This window comes from Ovis canadensis, chromosome 5 (assembly GCF_042477335.2).
Source record: "Ovis canadensis isolate MfBH-ARS-UI-01 breed Bighorn chromosome 5, ARS-UI_OviCan_v2, whole genome shotgun sequence".
NCBI lineage: Eukaryota > Metazoa > Chordata > Mammalia > Artiodactyla > Bovidae > Ovis > Ovis canadensis.
In genome coordinates this window covers 63,652,660-63,671,386 of record NC_091249.1, presented here as the reverse complement: position 1 = coordinate 63,671,386, position 18,727 = coordinate 63,652,660, and the positions used below count along the sequence as shown (strand labels likewise).

General features: G+C 56.0%; 1 protein-coding gene across 1 annotated transcript in view; it reads right to left on the bottom strand.

Annotated features, from left to right (window-relative positions):
• The window catches only part of PSD2 (pleckstrin and Sec7 domain containing 2), a 52,698-nt gene extending 34,449 nt beyond the window's left edge, over nucleotides 1–18,249 (bottom strand). The window contains exons 1-3 of the mRNA XM_069589830.1: nucleotides 18,111–18,249; nucleotides 4,151–4,574; nucleotides 296–766 (exon numbers count right to left, since the gene is read on the bottom strand). Of these exons, the coding sequence (XP_069445931.1) occupies nucleotides 296–766; nucleotides 4,151–4,524 (845 nt within the window). The 5' untranslated portion in view covers nucleotides 4,525–4,574; nucleotides 18,111–18,249. The remainder of the gene's footprint in view (nucleotides 1–295; nucleotides 767–4,150; nucleotides 4,575–18,110) is intronic.
• Nucleotides 18,250–18,727: the final 478 nt, after the last annotated feature.

The following is an 18,727-nucleotide window of genomic DNA, read 5'->3' as shown; positions in this document are numbered from 1 at the left end:
GAGGGGGTCAGAGACCCTTGGGCAGGGGCTGGAAGGTCTCCCAAGACCAGGGAAAGAAGCTCCACTGCATCAGGACAGAATCAAGTTAGACCTCCAGAAAAACCCTCAGAGGAAACCATTAGATGACCAGCCCCTGACCCCACCCAGGCTGGAAAGACCTGGAAGGGCAGGATGGAACCTCAGGCAGTGGGTGGAAGGTCTGGGTGCAGAGGGCTGTTCACTCTGGGCCCTGGCTTATCCTGACTCATTTTGCCTCCTCTGTGTTCTCGGCTCCCAGCCCCGGGCCCTGCCTCACCTGGCCGAGTTCAGCAGCTTGTCCGTGTCCTCCTCCTCCTCCTCCTCCTCCTCCTCATCGTCCTCCTCGTCCCCGCGTGGGCCCAGGGGTCCGTCTTCATGGAAGCCGTTGGGCACCGCCGTGAGAGACAGGCGGCTCAGGACATTCTCGGAGCGGCTGCCAGAGATGGAGCGCCGCAGGGGGCTGCCAAGCACCCCACCGCCACCGGCTGCTCCCATGTCCCCCTCAGACCCCATGTCCCCAGTGCCCAAGCCCGCGCCTAGCTCAGGGCTGTCCCGGGCCCGCTGCTGGATGAGGGGCGTGAGAGGGGCCTCGAAGCTGACGCAGCTGTCGCTCTCGTCCGTGAGGCTCAGCATGTCCAAGGAGTCCAGGCTGCTGTACTGGGTGCCCCGCAGCAGCTCCGACTCCACAATCTTCTCAAACGTGGCGCTGAAGCCATCGCGCACATCTGGCTCTCCGGGGCCACCCAGCCTGTGGGATGCGCAGACCAGTCACCGTCCTGCCAGATGGCCCCTTACAGGTGCTAGGATGGCACCAATCCACGTCCGGGAGTTCCCTCGGTGTGGGGAGCCGGCAGGATCGTGTCCTGTTTATTCTCTCAGCCAACCCCTACTGAACACAGGTGCCAGATGCTGGGCTGGGTACTAGGGTACAGCTTGAAAGGGCAGGCATGGTCCTGCCCTCCCCCAGTGCCCACCAGGCCTGGCCCCCACTAGGCATCATTCATCTAAATGAATGAGTGTGAGACTCTCACTCCTGCCTGGCCCAGGAAAGGGGGAGGGGGCTCCTCCTTCCAGGCTCCCCATCACAGCTAGTGTCTCGCTGGGTCACAATTTTGCTGTCCCACAGCCTGGGTGGTTCTTAGCTCGGCTGCCCAGGCCTTGCTTAATGTCACCTCCTCAGAGAGACTGAGGGAGGCAGGCCCAGACCACCCACCACAGGGGCCCTCATTAGTGCCTATCCTCAGGGTGCCCCTTTATCTCCTCCTAGCCCCGCTCAGCCTGTCGCCTTCTGTTTATTCCCCTATTTACACCTGTTTCCCCCACCACACACAAGGCCAGGGAGCAGCCAGCACATAGGAAATCCTCTAAGCCTTGCTGAATGGTGTGCTGGGTGAATGAGTAGATGCCTGTCAGCCTGGAGGCCCACTCCCACAAGCCATGCCTTGTGCTGCCCCCCAGAGAGGCTCTTGCACCAGTGGTTTCCTCTGCCTAGAGTGCACTTCCCTCAAGCTGGAGCCTCCCTTCCACATCCCTTTCTCACCCTGAATGCCCTATTTATAACTGGGACCTACTGCCTCCCCTAGTCCCTCTTTCTTACTTCATTTTTTCCAAGGTACTTGCCCCCTTCCAACATACTACGTAAGTATCTATTATTTTTATGATTTATTATCTGTCTCCTCACTAGACTATAAGCTCCGTGAAAGTAGGAGTTTCTGTATATTCTGTTCACTGATGTATCCCCAGAACCTAAAAGAGAGAGACACACGTAGATGAAGCGAAGCCTCTTACCCACTGGGGAGATGCGCAAGTAAGCAGGGAAGTCAGGCGAGGAAGAGGACCAAAAGAGATCAAAATAGAGACAAGGAGAGAAAGAGAAGAGAAGAGAAATAAGAGAGACAAGAATGAGGCAGAAAAGAGATACAAACAACACAGAAAACAGAGACAGAATCAGAGAGACAGAGAGTAACAGATAAAGAGAGAGAGACCGAGAGAGAGGAAGAAAAAGCAAGAGGAAGAAGCAGGCTGAGCCCGGCCCATTTCAGATAAATAAGGGCCCACCATGTGCAAAGAAGCACACCCTGGTTCCCTGGAGGATCCGCCCATGTCCTGCTTATCCCCCAACCCCTGGGGCCTCACAGAGACGGAGTCGTATTTGGAGGATGAAGCAGTGCCCCACCCCCTCCAGACACTCCTTGGACACCGCAGCCCCCGCACCATGCCTGAGATTTGATTCCTGCATGCTTCCTGGAGAAATACTGACCTGAGAGTGAAACTCTGAGACCACAGCCATCACCCACTCCAGTCCCACAGGAGTTGAGAGGGCAGCCTCATTTAGAAAAGGAAGTAGGGGAAAGTGTCACACTGGGTCACAAGTAGGCTGCCCAGCAGGGGGCGGGGGTGGAAGCTGCCTCTACTGACCTCTGGGAGGACAGGAGGGAAGAGAAGGGCCACTGCCCTGGCCGCCAGAGCAGACACCCCAAATCTGCCCAGCAGCTCTCTCTGACAGGCCCGTATGGGGTCCTAGAACAATAAGGTAGAGTCCTGCCCTTGGGGGCTCATCCCATGTCAGAACCATGAATGGTTCCCCCACATACCCCACCCTTTCATGCACATGAGCACACTTGGAGGGCAGTTTTGATAGGGGCTTGAAAACCATTAGCCCAGTCTCCAGACTCCCATCTGCCCCACCTTCAGCCAGCCTCCAAAACTATACCACCTAAACACAAACAGCAGTTCCAAGAACCCCAGCCCCCTGCCTGCACCTCACGGGGCCCCACACCACACCAGGTCCTGCCCAGGTGGAAACCCTCATATGGCATGCCCAGGGCATGCAGGCATCTGACCCTGTCTTGGAGACCTAGACACACTCCAGCTAGGAGTGTGTGATTCCAGCTAGGATGCACATGACACATGCATCCACGTGCACACCCAAATGTGCCCCTAATGCACAGGCCAGGCACACCGACAGGCTCACATCTGTCATGCACGCATCTGTCGTGCACGCATCAGTACACAGGCCAAGCATACACATGCATGTCCCCCACACACGTGCTCACACACCTCTTACACACTTCCTGCCCAGAGCAGGGCCTATAGCAGTGTGTGCATGCTAAGTCCCTTCAGTCGTGTCCGACTCTTTGCAACCCTATGGACCATAGCCCGCCAGCCTCCTCTGTCCATGGAATTCTCAAGGCAAGAATACTGGAGTGGGTTGCCATCCGCTATTCCAAGAGCTCTTCCCCACCCAGGGACTGAACCTGTGTCTCATGTCTCCTGCACTGGCAGGCTGGTTCTTTACCACTAGCACAACCAGGGAAGCCCCTGCAGCACACTAAACCTATATGCTTTCTTTTCTCAGCTCACCTTGGGGGCTTCTAACCATTCCCCTGAACCATCCCTACCCGCCTTGTCTAACTGGGACCTCTAAGATGCCAACCCGCTCCACCTGCAGCTGGAGATTATAGAAATAGGGCTGTAACTCCAGGAAGTAGGACTTACTCCAATAAGTAGGAGTTCCTTGTCGAATTCCCGGACGGCACTCAAGGAGGGATAGCTGACAGAGATTAATCTACAAAGCCTACTCTCTTTAGGTCAGTTGTGGAATTGGGAGATTCTCATCTCCAGGAAGCAGAAGGATGAGCCAGATGACCTCCTGCATCAAGGCATTTTGGAACTCTGATCCTCAGCCTGGGATGGAGGGAGTGTGGCCCTCCAGCTCTACATAGAAACAGTCCATGGTGGAAGGGGAGCTGAGGAAGGGATGGGCTCAGAGTTTGGGATGACAGGTGCAAATCATCATGTATAGAATGGACAAACAACATCCTGTTGCATAGCACAGAGAACTGCAGTCAATATCTGTAATAAGCAATAACGGAAAAGAAAAAGAAAAGAAAAAAGTTTTTAAACTTTTTAAAAGAAACAGCCCCTGGTGATTCGGGGAACTGAGAGTGGGGACACAACAGGCATGTTGGCCTTTGAAATCTCTCTTATAGCTCTATCTTCCCAAAACAGGGACATCAAATTCCCATTTCATGTATGAGGAAAAGAAGAACCAGAAAGGCTAAGTGGCAAGGCCCAGGCCATGCAGCACTGGAGCAAATGTGGTGACCCCCATTCCGAGACTCCTACTTACCCCAGTGGAGGATCCTCAGTGTCTGGACAGAGGCTCCTGGAGGCATTGTCCCCCTCGGCCAGCCCACCAGCCCTCCAGGGGCTGGGCTCTATAGAGTGTTCCAGAATGTTTGAGTCTGGCCCCAGGGCGAGGCCATTGGTGAGGGAGAGGCCAAGGCTGAGGCCATGGAGGGCCATGTCCAGGCCTTTTGTATGCCCCTCAGTGTCTGCCAGGGTGCCCTTCATTGCATCCCCCAGGTTGGTGTGGCTACTGTTCAGGTCCTCACTGGATGCCATTCCATTCTGGACCCCAGGTTCCTCCTCGGGTTCCAGGCTGGGGTCCCAGGTGGCGCCATCTTCCCCAGGCAGTGCGGACAGAAGCGTATCCTCATCCATGGCAGCCACTGCCTCTCCCCCCGCTGGCCGCTCTAAGGACTCCTTTAGACCTGGCAGCAGATGGAGAGAGAACGGGGTGGATGAGAAAGAACAGGTGCTGGGAGTTCAATGCCCAGGAGAACCAGCACCAGGCAGCCTGCCTGAGGACGAAGAGGTGGGCCCAGATGATCTTCCCAGGACGTCTTAGCTAGAGTCTTGGAGGAGTCTGAGTCTCACTGCCTTGCTCAGGCCAGCCCCACTCACCTCTCCCTTGACCCCCAGCCACCACTGTGCCCCAATCCTACCTTCCCTGTTACCTCTTATGTATCTCTGCCGAGTCCTTCAGAATTCACCAAAACCTCTAAGGGAGATCTGGGCTGGGCAGAACTAGGGAAATGTCCAAGACTCCTCCAAGACCACTTCCTGCTGGTGAGTGAGGGAACAAAACCCCAGGCCAACAGCAGGCAGCCACTTTGCCTCTTTCCATGTTCCCTCACCCTGGCTCCAGGATCCAGAGAAGTGGTGCATGGAGAGCTCTGGATTACGGTCTGCCTTTACAGAGAGAGTTAAGAAAGGAGGCAAGGACATCAATCAGAACAGAGGCCACCCCAGAGAAGCCAAAGTGAGGCCCAGAGGAGGCTATCCTGAGGCGCAAGAACGAGGTGCTGTCCAGGGTGCTGAGCAGGGGCGGCGCCACCCGGGAGACTCAACCGAGATCGGGGCTTCCTCCACCACGCAGTGCCCAACGCTCTGGCTGTGCCAGAGGGAACTGGAGAGGGGGCGGCGGGGGCGCTGGGGTTCCCTTTGACACTTGGCCCCCAGAGCTCACCCAGACTTGAAGAGGGACTCGTGAGGAGGCTCCCATGGGGCCCAACTCACTGTGTGACCTCGTGAGGGTCCAGGTTGGGACCCTCACTGCTCCCACCACGCCAACACCCCCTTCCCTCTGCCTGCTCTGGGTCTGTTTCTCCTCTGTAAAAGGAGGAGATTCATTTTACCTGCCACCTCCACCCCATCCCTTTCTAAACACATCAGAACCAGTTCAGTTTCCCAGAGGCCTCCTGCCCAATCTCAGGTGGGAGGGCAGAGTGATGGGCTGTGTGCCTCGGCCCTCTCTGTCTGTGGCCATTTCTGCCCCACCCCACCCCCAGTGACCTCTGCCAGCAAGGACACAGACCAGTCCCTCCCAAGAACTCCCTTCCACCTCTCTTCAGGCCTCAGCTTCCCCCAGCACCCCCACTCTCCTCTGGAGAAGAGGTGCTGGGGGTTCAGGAAAGGCTGGTGGAGGAGAATGACTGGTCCGCCTTCTGAGCTGCAGAACAAGCTGCGGGTACAGCAACAGGGATTTAAGGAAGGCCCACACTTCCTACACTCACCTGGTCATCACCTGGAGGAATTTGTTAAATACAGGCCCTCCCCCAGGCCTCCTGAATCAGAGTCTCTGGAGAATGGGTATAGTGACCTGTTACTCTTATCATATGGCAAGTTTAGGAAACACTGTGTTGGACTCCAGGAGAAACTTCCCGCATAGAGATGAGCCCGGAGAGGAAGGTGAGTCTACTCTGGGGGCTCCTGAGCAATTGGAGGGAGGTTTGTCACCACAGGACCACTTAAGGTTCATGTGCTCCTTGGTTTTCAAACATGGAGCAGAAGAGAGCAGGAGTGATGGGGGATCTGGGCCCTCAGCCCACGCACCCCTGAGTGTCGCCTCCTAGAGTTTTGAAGACTGTATGAGCAGAAGATTTTTACTCTAAAAAAAGAAAACTTCCACAGACTTAAAAAAAAAAAAAAGAAATGTGACAAGCCAGGCCCCAGACTATCTGGGCCCTGATCCTAGGACACTGGGGACCCCAAGGGGCTTGGCACTGAGTGAGGGATTCTTTCTGGTCTGCCCTAAATCCCTTGCTGCAGCGGCTATTTCAATCCATTCCCTCAGGTTGTGTTCTCAAGGAGGGAGAACAGGAGGTCATCTCCTCAGCTGAGACTCCTTGCAGGGAGGGAAGCATTTAGAAAGGAAAGAGGAGGGATGACGATGTCTATGGGCCTGCTGCCTGAGTTCTGGTCCTCTGGTCTGCTTTCTAGCCCACAGGCATGGGTGAGCACTGGATCTGGGGCATAGAGCATCAACCCAATTCCACCAGGATCCCTCAGGTTCCCATAGCCACACAGGGAGGCTGAGCCCAGCAGGGCGCAGTGCCTCCCCTTTGGCTGGGGCTCTGCCTGGGCTCCCAGGGAAGCCTAACATTTGAGAGCATAAGTGGCTTCCCCTGGAGCTCAGTCTACACCACCCCCAAAGCCAGGGTTGTGGACAAATCAAGGACCTCTTGGGAGGCCCCAGGTCACCCCCAACGCCCAGCAGCTGCCTCAGGCTGGCTCCAGCCCTACCTGCCCTGCCATGTCCTCCTGCAGCTGACAGCGTGATGGAGGTTCTGCCAACACTGGGCACGGGGCCGTGTCCTCAGCTTCTGGGGTGGACAGACAAGGGGCACATTGAGCTACACTTTGGGCAGGGGCCCAGAGTCCTTGCCTGGGCTAAAGGCCAACTGAGCCCAGAAAGAGCTGAGCCAGGACCCCCCTCTCTTGCTGGACCCAAGGAGGGGTGCATACAGGGGGGGTCTTCTGAGCAGAATGTAAAATGATGCCCCAGATCCTTGCTCTGAATCACCATGTGCCCTGGGACTCATCACTGTCCTGTCTGACCTTTATGATCTTTATGAATCCATCTGCAGATGGGGGGCATCACCTCCGCTCTCCTTCCCCAAGGCCGGTGGGAAAACTTAAGGTCATGAGTGCTGAGAGGGCTGAGATCCAAGGAAGAACAAACACACTACAGAGGTCAAGGAGAAAGGCAGCTACAGCCCACTCTCTCTACTACCGCATTTGACATATGGGGAGACTGAGGCATGGAACCAGGAAAAAGTTTGCCTGAGGACACAGGGCGAGTAGCTGCCTTGAGACTCAAGAGCAGCCTCTCTCTGCACCCAGATGGGCTGGGAGTACAGGATGAGCCCCCATTTCCCAGACCCTCCCATGAGATCACAGGCTCAAATCCTCCACCAGAAGCGTCTACCCAAAGCAGTGGCCCTGCCCACTTCCAGCCCTGCCGGCAAGAGCAGGGGATGGGAGGACAGCTGGGCCACAGGGCACCCATCCCAAGGAGATGCCGGCAAATGACAGGCTGGCAGTGGCTACATCCCCTGCATCCTCCCTCAGCCAGAACCAGGACCCACTCCAGGCGGTGGCTCTGTGGACTGCCCTTGGGATAACCTTGGGCTGAGCAGCCTCTTTTTCAGCTCCAACCAAGATGGGACCCAGGATGGTAATGGAACTGTGGCTGGGCCAGGTCTCAGGTGTTCCTACGACAACCCTAGCCCCCTTCCCACTTCCCCCATGGCAGGTGGAGCGAGTTGTGAAAACACAAATTACATCACACCCCCTCCCTCACTGGTAACCCCATCGGCTCCCATGGCCAATCTGGCCTCCTCAGCATGGCCTAAAAAGGCTCTGCCTGAGCTGGTTCACGGCCCTCGGCCCATCCCCCACCCCAGCAGCCACACTGGCCTTCTTTCTGCTCCCTGAGCTCATTCCCACCTCAGGGCCTTTGCACCAGCTGTACCCTTGGCCTAGAATGCTCCTTCCCTAGATCTTTAAATGACTGCCTCTTCTGTCACTCAGGGCTTAACTCCAACGCTGTCTCTTCAGAGAGGTCCTCCCTGATTACCGAGCACTCTTTCACATTTCTTCACAGAGCACTGTGTCTGCTAAGCACCACTTAGCAGACCTGAAACTCCATTTTCCATTTGTTTCCTTATTTTCTGCCCGTCTCCCTCACTAGCTGGTGAGTTCAGTGCGGGTGGGGACTAGGTCATGTTCACTGCTGTCTCTCCCAGAGCCTAGAACAGGGCCTGGGAAATAGTGGTCACTTTTTAAATATTTGGCAAATGAAAACCTAGAGATTACCATCATCCCCACTGTAGGCAGAGGCTGAGAGGTTGAGGACCATGCTCAGGGTCACAAAGGTGGAAAGTGACAAGGCTGGTGTCTGCTTAGAATGACACAGGACTGTCAAAGGGATAACTTTATAAAGTGCCTTCCATGCTGGGACCCAAGCCAGGGAATGTGGGAAGCTCAAGAAAAGGGCTGGAGGGCGCAATATGTTCTATAAGACAGAGGGCAGACGCAAAGGTGCAGGCGCCTGTGCACGTCTGTGAGCAAGCATACAGTACCGCATTGGTGGGCACAAACACACGTCCACACACACACTTAGACACAAAAACACACACGGAGGGAGGCAGCAGCCACTCAAAAGGTGGTCCCCCAGTGGGATGTGAGGTGGGATGAGGAGTCCAGGGGCCTGGGGCAAGGTCTAGGGCAGTTAGACCTACATCACTGGGCAGCTGGCATTGAAACCATTCTCCTCTAGGAGAAGCTAGGGCAGGAAAGGGACAACCCAGTGCTTCATGCTAGAGCAGGGGGTCGGGGAGACAGGCACCCACAGTGACCACAGCCACACCGGTGGCATCAGGCAGCTGAGTGGATTTGGGAGGAGATGGGGGAGTACAGGCCCACTTAATAGAAATGGAAGAACATGAGGCAGAGCTGGGATAGGGGACCTGTGGTGCTGAGTACTACCCAGCTTGAGGACAAGCCAAATCTAAGAGTGGGTGGGATGTCCAAGGCAGGGTATATATGGGGACTGGGAGCAGAGAAAATCATTCTGGAATGTCAGTGTAGAGGCAACAGTGATCACAGTGTCCCAGAGAGCAGGGCTGGGAGCCAGGCACTCAGGTGTTGCCCTTCAGGGTGCTAGGGGAGCTTGGGCAAAGGAAACCCTTTTCTGGCCTCATTTCCCTGTGTGCATTGAGATTCCCAACCATTTCTAAGCCTGAGACCTCCTTGAGCATCTGATGGAGCTCTGGATCTTGCTCCAAGCAGACTCACACAATGCACAACATTTGTGTGTGTGTTGAGAGTCTCGTGGACCCCTACGGCCCATCCATAGAAACTGGGCATGAACCCCAACCTGGACAATCCCCAAGGACCTTCCACCTCTGACACCATCCACTCAGTTTCATGAAGGCTGCTTGCAAGAAAAGGAAAAAAAGCTGGAAAACTTTTATTCTCAGCTTTATTCTCTGCCTCCTGGGAACCCAAGCTGAACACCCCCAGTGGTTCCACTGCCCTTCCCCCAAATTTGTGTGACACTAACTGACTCCCCAGTTCATCCAGATTTCAGCACATAAGCTGGAATCTTCACACACACACAAACACACAAGGATTGTTAAGTAAGGTACTCAGTGAAAAGGGCAGGGGTGTTGTAAGTGCTCAGAACAGACCTTGGCCAGCTGCACCCCATACCACTCACAGGGCCTAGGCCGGCCCAGCTCTGTGTGCTCCAGGCCTCCAAGAGAACCTGCTGAGCCGCTGACAGCACAGGCACCAGGGAGGTGGGCCCCTGGATCACACAGCTCACCGCGCTTCCCCATAACTTCTGCCAGCTGAGCAGTGTGGAGGCCTGGACCTTGCTGTCGCCCCAAAGCTATGAGCACACTCCTAGGCACAGGTCAGCTAGGCGTGTGCTTCCTCTGTGATCTATCTGCCCAGGGCAGGATAGGTGTCCAGGATAGGCATGTCTAGCCAGGAGCCTTGAGAACTGCCCTGCTTCTATTCCCCAAAGTGACCCTAATCCCTCTACTCACCTGGTCTTCTCAGCTTGGACCACCTTGTGCAGCAACAAGTGCCTCAGATGGAACAGTCCAGGAGGGTGGGTCAGCGCCCTAACCCTGCAGTCAGACAGACCTAGCTTCAAATCCCACAAGCTGTGTGACCTCGGGACAGTTGCCCACCTCTCTGAGCCTCAGACCCCTCTGCGGCAACATGGGCGGTGGGGTGCTAACAGCATCTGCCTCTCAAGGTTGTAGGGAAGACAGAGGAGATGCTGCGGGTGCAAGGCTCAGCTCAGAGTTGGGCACAAGTGCTCAGGGACGGGCAGCAGCTACTGCTCTTCCAGAACCATCTCTCAGGTCTGCAGGGAAGCAAGCTGGCTGCCATGCTGGGGACAGAATGCACAGGAGAGCAATCCAGGACACCTAGGGGTCCCAGCAGACATCTGCCCTGGGCAGCCTGGTACTGAGGCGGCAGCATCAGAGACTCAGCCGAAGGGTGAAAGCAGGGGAATGGCTCCTGTGGGGACCAGGAGGGTGGGACAGAGAGGGTGCCCCTCCCTTTCCTGAGGCAGGTGAGGACCCTACAGTCCTGGCCCCAGGCCAGGCTCCCTCCAATCTTTCCATCTCAAGGCACAAAAGCCACATTGGGTACAGGGCAAGGGCCAGAGGCCTGGACCTCCCTTAAAAGGCGCCCATCCCCTACAGGTGATGTCAATCTGGGATTAACCAGGAGCCCAGCACCACCCGGCTTTCCTCCTCTCAGCCTGGCCCCTGGGGAACCAGCTTTGCCTTTGGTCGTGGGGGTCTAAAAGGCCTCCTTTCCCATGGTCAGCAAGCAGAGGTTCCTAGAGCTAGTGTACATTTGCATCTTATTTGCATGTGCCCCACAGCCTGCTGGGACTTTAGGAGCCCCCGGGCCCATCTCTGCAAAGGTCATTCTTTGACATCCCCCAGCTTACTTCACTCTGTACCCTCCGGCCACTTGGCACCTTCATTTGTTTAGCATTTGCATACATCTGCATGCTGGCTGGAGAGCCCTCAACACTGATGAACTTCACAGCGCCTGCTGTCAAACCTCGAATCAGGTTTATAGGTGGTGACTCTGCCCTCAGCCAACTTTCCCTGCAGGGCGAGCCCTCAGTTATGCGGGGCAACAGAGGACAAGGCTGCTCTGGTTAAGTTGGCTGCTGCCTGTCTTCCTGGAACTTCAGTTGGCACCTGGGATTCACTCTGCTTCTTGAGTCACATTTGAGCCATGAGCTTGTAGACTGAGAGTTGAACCCCAAAAGCTACAGTGAACTGACCAAGGGCAAGTCCTCCCAACAAGTCCTGCCTTGGCTAAAAAGCCTGGGTCGGGGCAGACTCCAGGGGCTCAAACTCTAAGCAGCTTCCCCTCAGTCTAATTCAACAGCCAGAAGAGGTAACCAAGAAACGTCATACTCCCTTCTCCCTGCCCAATTTTCACTTACCCCACACCCTCCAGAGCCTCATGTTGTTCTTTATCTACCCTGCCTCTTCTCTGCCTGCTGCCCTGAGACCTTCCTCCTCACCCTCTCCCAACCTCCTGATTATGTCATGCTGCTTAACCCCTCCCTTGCCGAGTACCCTCTTCCCCTCCTTCCCTCCTCTTCCCCTCCCCTCTCCTGTCTCTGCTTCAGGCTTCAGCACAGGGTCTGTGTTGGGCCATTGCACGATCGCCTGCCTGTCCCCATCTCTGAAACTGACCCTCCTATTCAGCCATAGCCCACCGATGGGAGACCTAGGGGCTGGTATAAGCCTCACCTCTTGATGGACAGTCCACAGGGTAGGAGATAAAAAGAGAAGTCAGGAATGACACCAGTGTTTGGAGCCTGAGCACCTGGAAGGATGGAGGCACCATTTCTGAGATGGAGAAGACTGGATGGAGCAAGTTTGGGAAGGAAGATCAGGAAAAAAGGAGCTCAGTTTTGGACAAGTTGAGTTTGAGGTGTCCAGCAGACATGGTGGCCAAGATGCTGAGTGAGCTATTGGAGCTCAGGAGAGAGATCAAGATTCGGGATACAAATTTGGGAGCTGAGAGCACACAGGCAGTGTGTAAAGCCACAGGACTGGATGATGTCAACTCAAGAGTGAATGCAAACGAGGAAGAGCATTCACTCAAGGGCTGAGTCCCGGGCACTCCAATGTTATAAGGTGGCAGTGGGAGAGAAGGAGGTCAGTGGGGAACAGGACAATGGATGTTCTGGAGGTCAAGGAATGCATTTCAGGGAAGAGGGAGAGACTGAAGGTGTCAGATGCTACAGATGAGGACTGAGGCCGTTGCATACAGCAACACGGAGGTCACTGGTGACCCCAAGAAAAGCAGTCAGTGGACAACCTTTCTGGGGTGTTTTGCTATAAAGGGGAGCACAGAGATGCAGGGATAGCTGGCTGAAGAAAATGGGAGTCATCTTTTAAGACAGGAAAAACAATAACAAGATATCTGCTGATGGAATGATCCAGTAGAGGGGGAACCTATAAAGCAGGAGGGGGCATTTGCTGGAGCAGTGTGGGCCCCCCACATTATAGGCCCCCCTCTGCTCCACAAGGGGACCGGATCTCTTGCACAACAGAGGGTGTCCTCAACCAGGAGCAGGGATCCTTCACCCCCAGGGATGGGGAAAGGCAGACCCACGGGTGCAGTGGCCCACAGATGGGTGAACACAGCACTGGCAGTCCAGCTGCTTTTGCTTTCTCAAAGAAGCAGGAGGCAAAGTCCTGTGCTTTGAGAGCGGACTTCAGGAGAGAGGCTAGGGCTGAAGGCAGGACAGAAAGAGTGAAACAGCTACCACGTAGGGAGTGAGGGGGTGGGCCTGGACCCATGTGGGACTGCGCAGCAGTGCTAAGGACCCACTTGAAGTTCATGGATTTGAACTAAAAGTGAGACCAGTCAGGCAGTGGATTTTCTTAGCCCCATTCAGCAGCGCAGAGGGTGGAGGGCAGACCAGACACTGGATTTAACCAGGGTGGGGGCTCTGCCAACAAGTATGAAGAAGCAAAATGAAGTAAGGGACTTGGGGGGCCTGCAAGGCAGTGTTCATCCTGACTTTCATAGTGGCAGCTGCCTCTGAGCCGGCCCTGTCCCCCATCAAAGGCCCACCCCTGCTGGTGCCTGAGAGCCCCACTATCCCACCCCCTGTTGCAGGCTGTATGTGGCCTTCCCTCCGCCCTCATCCCAAACAAGCTCCTAAGAGGGTGGTCCCAGGTGGCACCACAACCTGGCGAGCTCTCCACACACTGTTCCTTTGACCTGGAAAATACCTCAGACCTCACACACTGAAAACAGCATTCTCCACACCCTCCCTAAGCCATCCTGTGACTGCTCCCTGACCAACACCAGTGCTCATCACTCTGCCTCTTAATCTCTCCTTATTCCATCCCTTTTCCACCCCCTCCCCACTCCAGCAGGGCCATCACACAAATCCCTATCCCCCCAACCGCCCCCCATGCACACTGCAGCCTCAAACCAGTACACCAGCATCTTGTGTTGGACCACATCAGGGCCTCCTTCCCGTCTTTATCACCACGCCAGCCCTGCCAGCCACGCCAGCCTCTGCAAAGTGCCTCTCCAACCACTCACATCTGCCTCCTTGCTCCACTCTTTAAAACCCTTCAGTAGCTCGTGGTACCCTGGGGAAAGGGCCAGCTGTCAGCCCACATTCTAGGCCAGCGGTGGTCCGGGCCCCACCCCCTTTCTTCCTGTCTCCCCCCTAGGCTCTCCACTGTCCCCCCAGCCTGTGCCCCTCGCTGCTTTTTCGGGGCTTCTTCCCCACTCTGACAGCACCTGCCCTGAGTTGCGGCTCATCCCATCCACACCCCTGAGGCTGTGAACTCCTTGAAGGCCCCGTCAGCATCTGCCTAAGCACCCTTCTCCAGCATACGGTCTGAATGCAGATGACCAGGTGGATGAAGCTTCTGGAGGTAAGGAAGAAGGAGGAACGGGATTGAAACAAAGGGATTCCTTAGCCAAGTGACCTAACTGAGCACCACTATTATAGCGCAGCTAATGACAAGTGCCTCCTGATGGGAGGCAATGAGAAGGACACGACATCACCTATGGGACATTCTTACCCCAAAAGGCTTAACCTGAATCTATTCATGAGGAAGCAGTAAGACAGATCCAGAATGTGGGGCATTCCACATGAACACTGACCGGGGCTCTTTAAAACTGACACTGTCATAAGAGACTTAAAAAAAAAGCAGACAATTGTTCTAGGTTAAGAGAGACTAAAGAGACATAACTAAATGCAATGTGCCATTCTTTATAAAAAAAAATTTTAACCTATAAAGGACATTACAGGGACAACTAGAGAGATTTGAATATGGAATTATATGAGTTTAGGTGGCATCATTAAAATTTCTTGGATATGATTAACAGTATAGTCATTATGTATTGGGCTTCCCTGGTGGCTCAGAGGTAAAGAATCCACCTGCCAATGCAGGAGACACAGCTTCAGTCTCTGGGTCGCGAAGATCCCCTGGAGAAGGAAATGGCAACCCACTCCAGTATTCTTACCTGGGAAATCCCATGGACAGGGGATCGTGGGGGACTACAGTCGATGGGGCTGCACAAGAGTTGGACACAACTTAGCAACTAAACAACAATATTATGTATTGTAGAAAAATGTCCTCATTTCAGGAAATTTATACTGAGTACTTCAAGCTGAAGTGCTATGATATCTGCAACTTACTTCCAGAAGTTTCAGAGAGAAACAAATGTGGGCAAAATGTCAATAACTGACAAATGGAAGTCTCTAGGCAAAAGGTATGTTGATATGGGTGTATATATATATTCATACAGTGAGTGTCCACTGTATGATTAGGTGTGACAAGACAAAAAGTTACGGGGGAGGAAGGAACTGGAGGGGGACACTCTAAAGAGGGGAGCTCAGGGCTGGGTGTGGAGGCACAGGGGTCACAGGAAAGGGCAGTTCTCATGCAGCAGCCTGCACACTGGGTGCGGGCCCGGCCCGGACGCTGGAGTCTCCCGGGCCAAGCAGACACAGTCCTGGAGAGACTCACCCCCTAACGAGGTCAAGCTAACATATGGGTACACCAGCTTAGAAGGACAGGCCCTGCGGGAAGCAACCAGGGCCCAGGGAGACCAGCAGGGCAGCCCTCAGCTGGGGCAAGGCTATCCAGAGCAGGGGCCCTAACCCACCTCTACCTGAGCCATAGCAAGGAGCTGGGTCTGGCCCAGGCCCACCCCCCCAAAAAAAACCCCAAGGGGCAACAGTCTGAGTGTATCCTCCTGTGTGAGGAGCCAGGCTAAATATGGAGCCCAGACATAAGATGCCGCTCAAAACAGATTTTCCTGGAAAAGACCATCTGGCACAGAATGTCTACAGCATCGTCTGTCGCGAGAGGCAGTCTCATTCTCCTGTAAGCCAACGTCGTCCGGGACAGGAATGCCTCGATCCTGGCTCTCTAGAAGACCCCAGCTGAGCGCCTCAGTTTTCTCCAAATTCACCTCCTCGCTCCAGAAGCGAAGGTGTTCAGTCCCACCACCCTCCTAACTTGCATCTCCAAGGAAGAAGAGGAAGACTGGGGACAGAAGTCCCAACTTCAAATGGTTCTGTATACCTTGTGCTCAGCCGGTTTTGACTCTGTGCAACCCCATGGACTGTAGCCTGCCAGGCTCCTCTGTCCATGGGATTTTCCAGGTAAGAATACTGGAGTAGGGTACCACTTCCCCATCCAGGGATCAAACCCACGTCTCGTGTTTCCTGCATTGCAGGCAGAATCCCTACCCATTGAGCCATCAGTTCCGCCCAAGTGCAGATCCTGATTCTGTCACTTACTAACTAGGTGACTTGGAACAAGCAACTTTTCCTGAGCTGACTCTTTGCGACCCCATGACTATAGCTCACCAGGCTCCTCTGTCCATGGAATTCTCTAGGCAAGAATATTGGAGTGGGTAGCTTTTCCCTTCTCCAGGGGATCTTCCCAACCCAGGGATCAAACCCAGGTCTCCTGAACTGCAGGCAGATTTTTTACCATCGGAGCCACTTGGGAAGCCCTCCTGAGCCTAAGTATCCACTGAACAAAAACAATGGGCATGCTTCCCTGTGTACAAGAGTATTGAGCACCGTGGCCATGCATGAGTATGGAAGCTGGGTGACATCATGTCCCCCCACCCCTCTCTCAGTCCTGTCAAGAGCAGCAGCAAGTCCTTCTTTCCAGCTAACTGCTCCACCCCCCACTTCAGGAAACACTCAGGGTCAGATCAGCTGGGGAGCACACACCTGTAGCTGTCAGACCAGGACAAGCAGCAGGAGGGAAGCCCCTCGGGCTGCCACAGCGCACTCCTGGGACTACAAGGGGCAAGCCACCCAAGCACTGTGGCTTCAGTCCCCCACTGCAAAGGCACCAGCAAGGGAGGCCTTCCAAGGGCTTTCCAGTCAACCTCCTCTCTTGAGCTGGGTCACAATCCACCCACTCATCCCACTGTGTGGAACCCTCTGGTTCAGCCATGACCTAGGGACCTGCCCTGTTTCCACCAGGACCAAACTCTGCAGTAGCCCCATTCAGAAGGCACTGTCTCTCACCACAGGCTGGGGAAAGGGGGCTCGTGAGAGGGGAAGTGGGCGTGGCATGAGAGATGTGAGGTGAGTAAAGAGGGCGTCTGGCCCACTTTGCTGATTCAGAGGTCACAGGTCATAGAATTTGCAGTGTCGCTGGGAGGCGGTATTTCTAACCTCTCAAGGAAGAGGTGGGAAATGACTATATCTGCCCAGGGCAACAGACTAGGCTTGGAGGTGATCCCAATGCCCCTTCCCCACTCTACTTTGAGCTGTCTGAGTATCCTCCATTAAGCAGCTCTTGTTTCCAAGGTCTGAAAGAAGGAGCTGGAAAACCCAGGAAAGTCCAAATGCCTCTCCCCAAGCCCAGGCTGCCCACTCACCCTGGCCAAGCTCTGAGCCCTCTCCTTGCTCCTCATTCACCCACTCATCGAGTTCAGCCTGGTTTATCCTGAGCTTGCCAGGAATTCTTAAACCCACTTCCATTATGACTGATGGCCCCAGTTCTCTCCCAGGGCCCCCCATGATGGCCCTAAGGTGAAGGGATGGGCTGAAGCAGCAGGCCCCTGGACTGGTGCAGAGACAATGCCCCCAGTTCTAACTCAGGGAGCACCCAGGTCCTCCAGGGACCGCAAGAGTTAGAATACGTCCTTCTGGGTGTGTGTGCGGGGGGTGTGCATCCGGCAGAGGGTCCCCACATCTGGACTCCCTGCCCCACCCCAGCCCCACCAGGGACTCAGAGGACCCCTCCTTCCCTGCAGCTGCCATAGCCATTATGTGCCTCCTGGCTTTGCCCGCTGCTGCCTGCCACGCCCCCATACAAGCCTTGCTCCAGCGGCAGAGCTGGGAGCCGCTGAGGCCTGGCCGCCAAGCCAGGCTGTCAAAGTTGGGAAACTGGAAACAGAAATAAATCCTCAAAGCTGCTCCGTGGTAAAGGTGGCTGCCAGCAGGCCTGGCATCGAACACCCCAGGTCCCTGGCCACCAAGCTCCCACTGGCACCCCATCAAGGTACACATATACACTCAGATTAGGCAAATGGGGAGGGGGCATCAGGGGACAATCGGGCTGCCGGCCCTAATCCTCCCTGCAGGCTGGCCTGGGGCTCTCTAGCCGTGCCCTCTCTCCCTGGCCCAGACTCTGCCATCCCGGGCTTCCTCTTTCGGCCCCATCTCCATGACAACCGTATCCTTCGGATGCTCCAGCCGCCACGGAATTGATCTCGCAATGTAGCTTTGTTAGCAGACCCAGGCGGGCACGGAGGGCGGAGGGCGGCGCCGCCACCCAGCATGCAGCCCCCCAACCGCAGCAGCCCCTCCCGGCCCCCAGCCCGGCTTCGGGAGGGGCGGGGTCCGGGAACACGCCGGCCCTGGGGACAAGGTGGCCCCGCGCGGCCCCACTCACCGCTCCTGCTCCCGGTCGCTGGGTCCAGCCTCTCACGGCGGGGCCATGAGGAGGCCACAGTGGACCGGCCGTCCCGCTCCTCCACCGCCTGTCGGGGCTCCCGCGCTCGCTGCTACCCGTTCAGGTGTCGGAGCCGCGGCTGTGGAGAAGCAGAGCAGAGATGGGGGGGACGGACGGCAGGAGGGAGGGAAGGAAGGCGAGAAGGAGGGAGGGAGGAGCGGGAAGGGCGGGGAAGGGCGGGGGCACTGCGGGCGGGGGGCGGGAGGAACGGATCCGCGAGGCGACAGCGGCCACCCAGGACGCCCGCCCGCCTGCCCGCCTCTCTGCACTGAGGGCCGGATCGCGCAACCCGACCTGCCGCTGAGAAGGGCCGGCCAGACCCGTCCCGCACCAGCCCGCGCCGGCCCTTTAAGAAAGTGGGGGAGGGGAGCACTGCGAGGTTCCGGCCCCCCTCCGAGCCCAGGCAGCTCCGGCGGTCCTCTAAGCCCCGGCCAGGCGGCCAGACCCAACCAGCCCGCTCAGCCGGACCCTAGAGCCCCAGACCCTGAGCCCTTGGGATCCACCCTCCTCGAGGTGGAGGGAGCGGGTCCTTGCCCTCCCCCCGTCTGTGGTCTGAC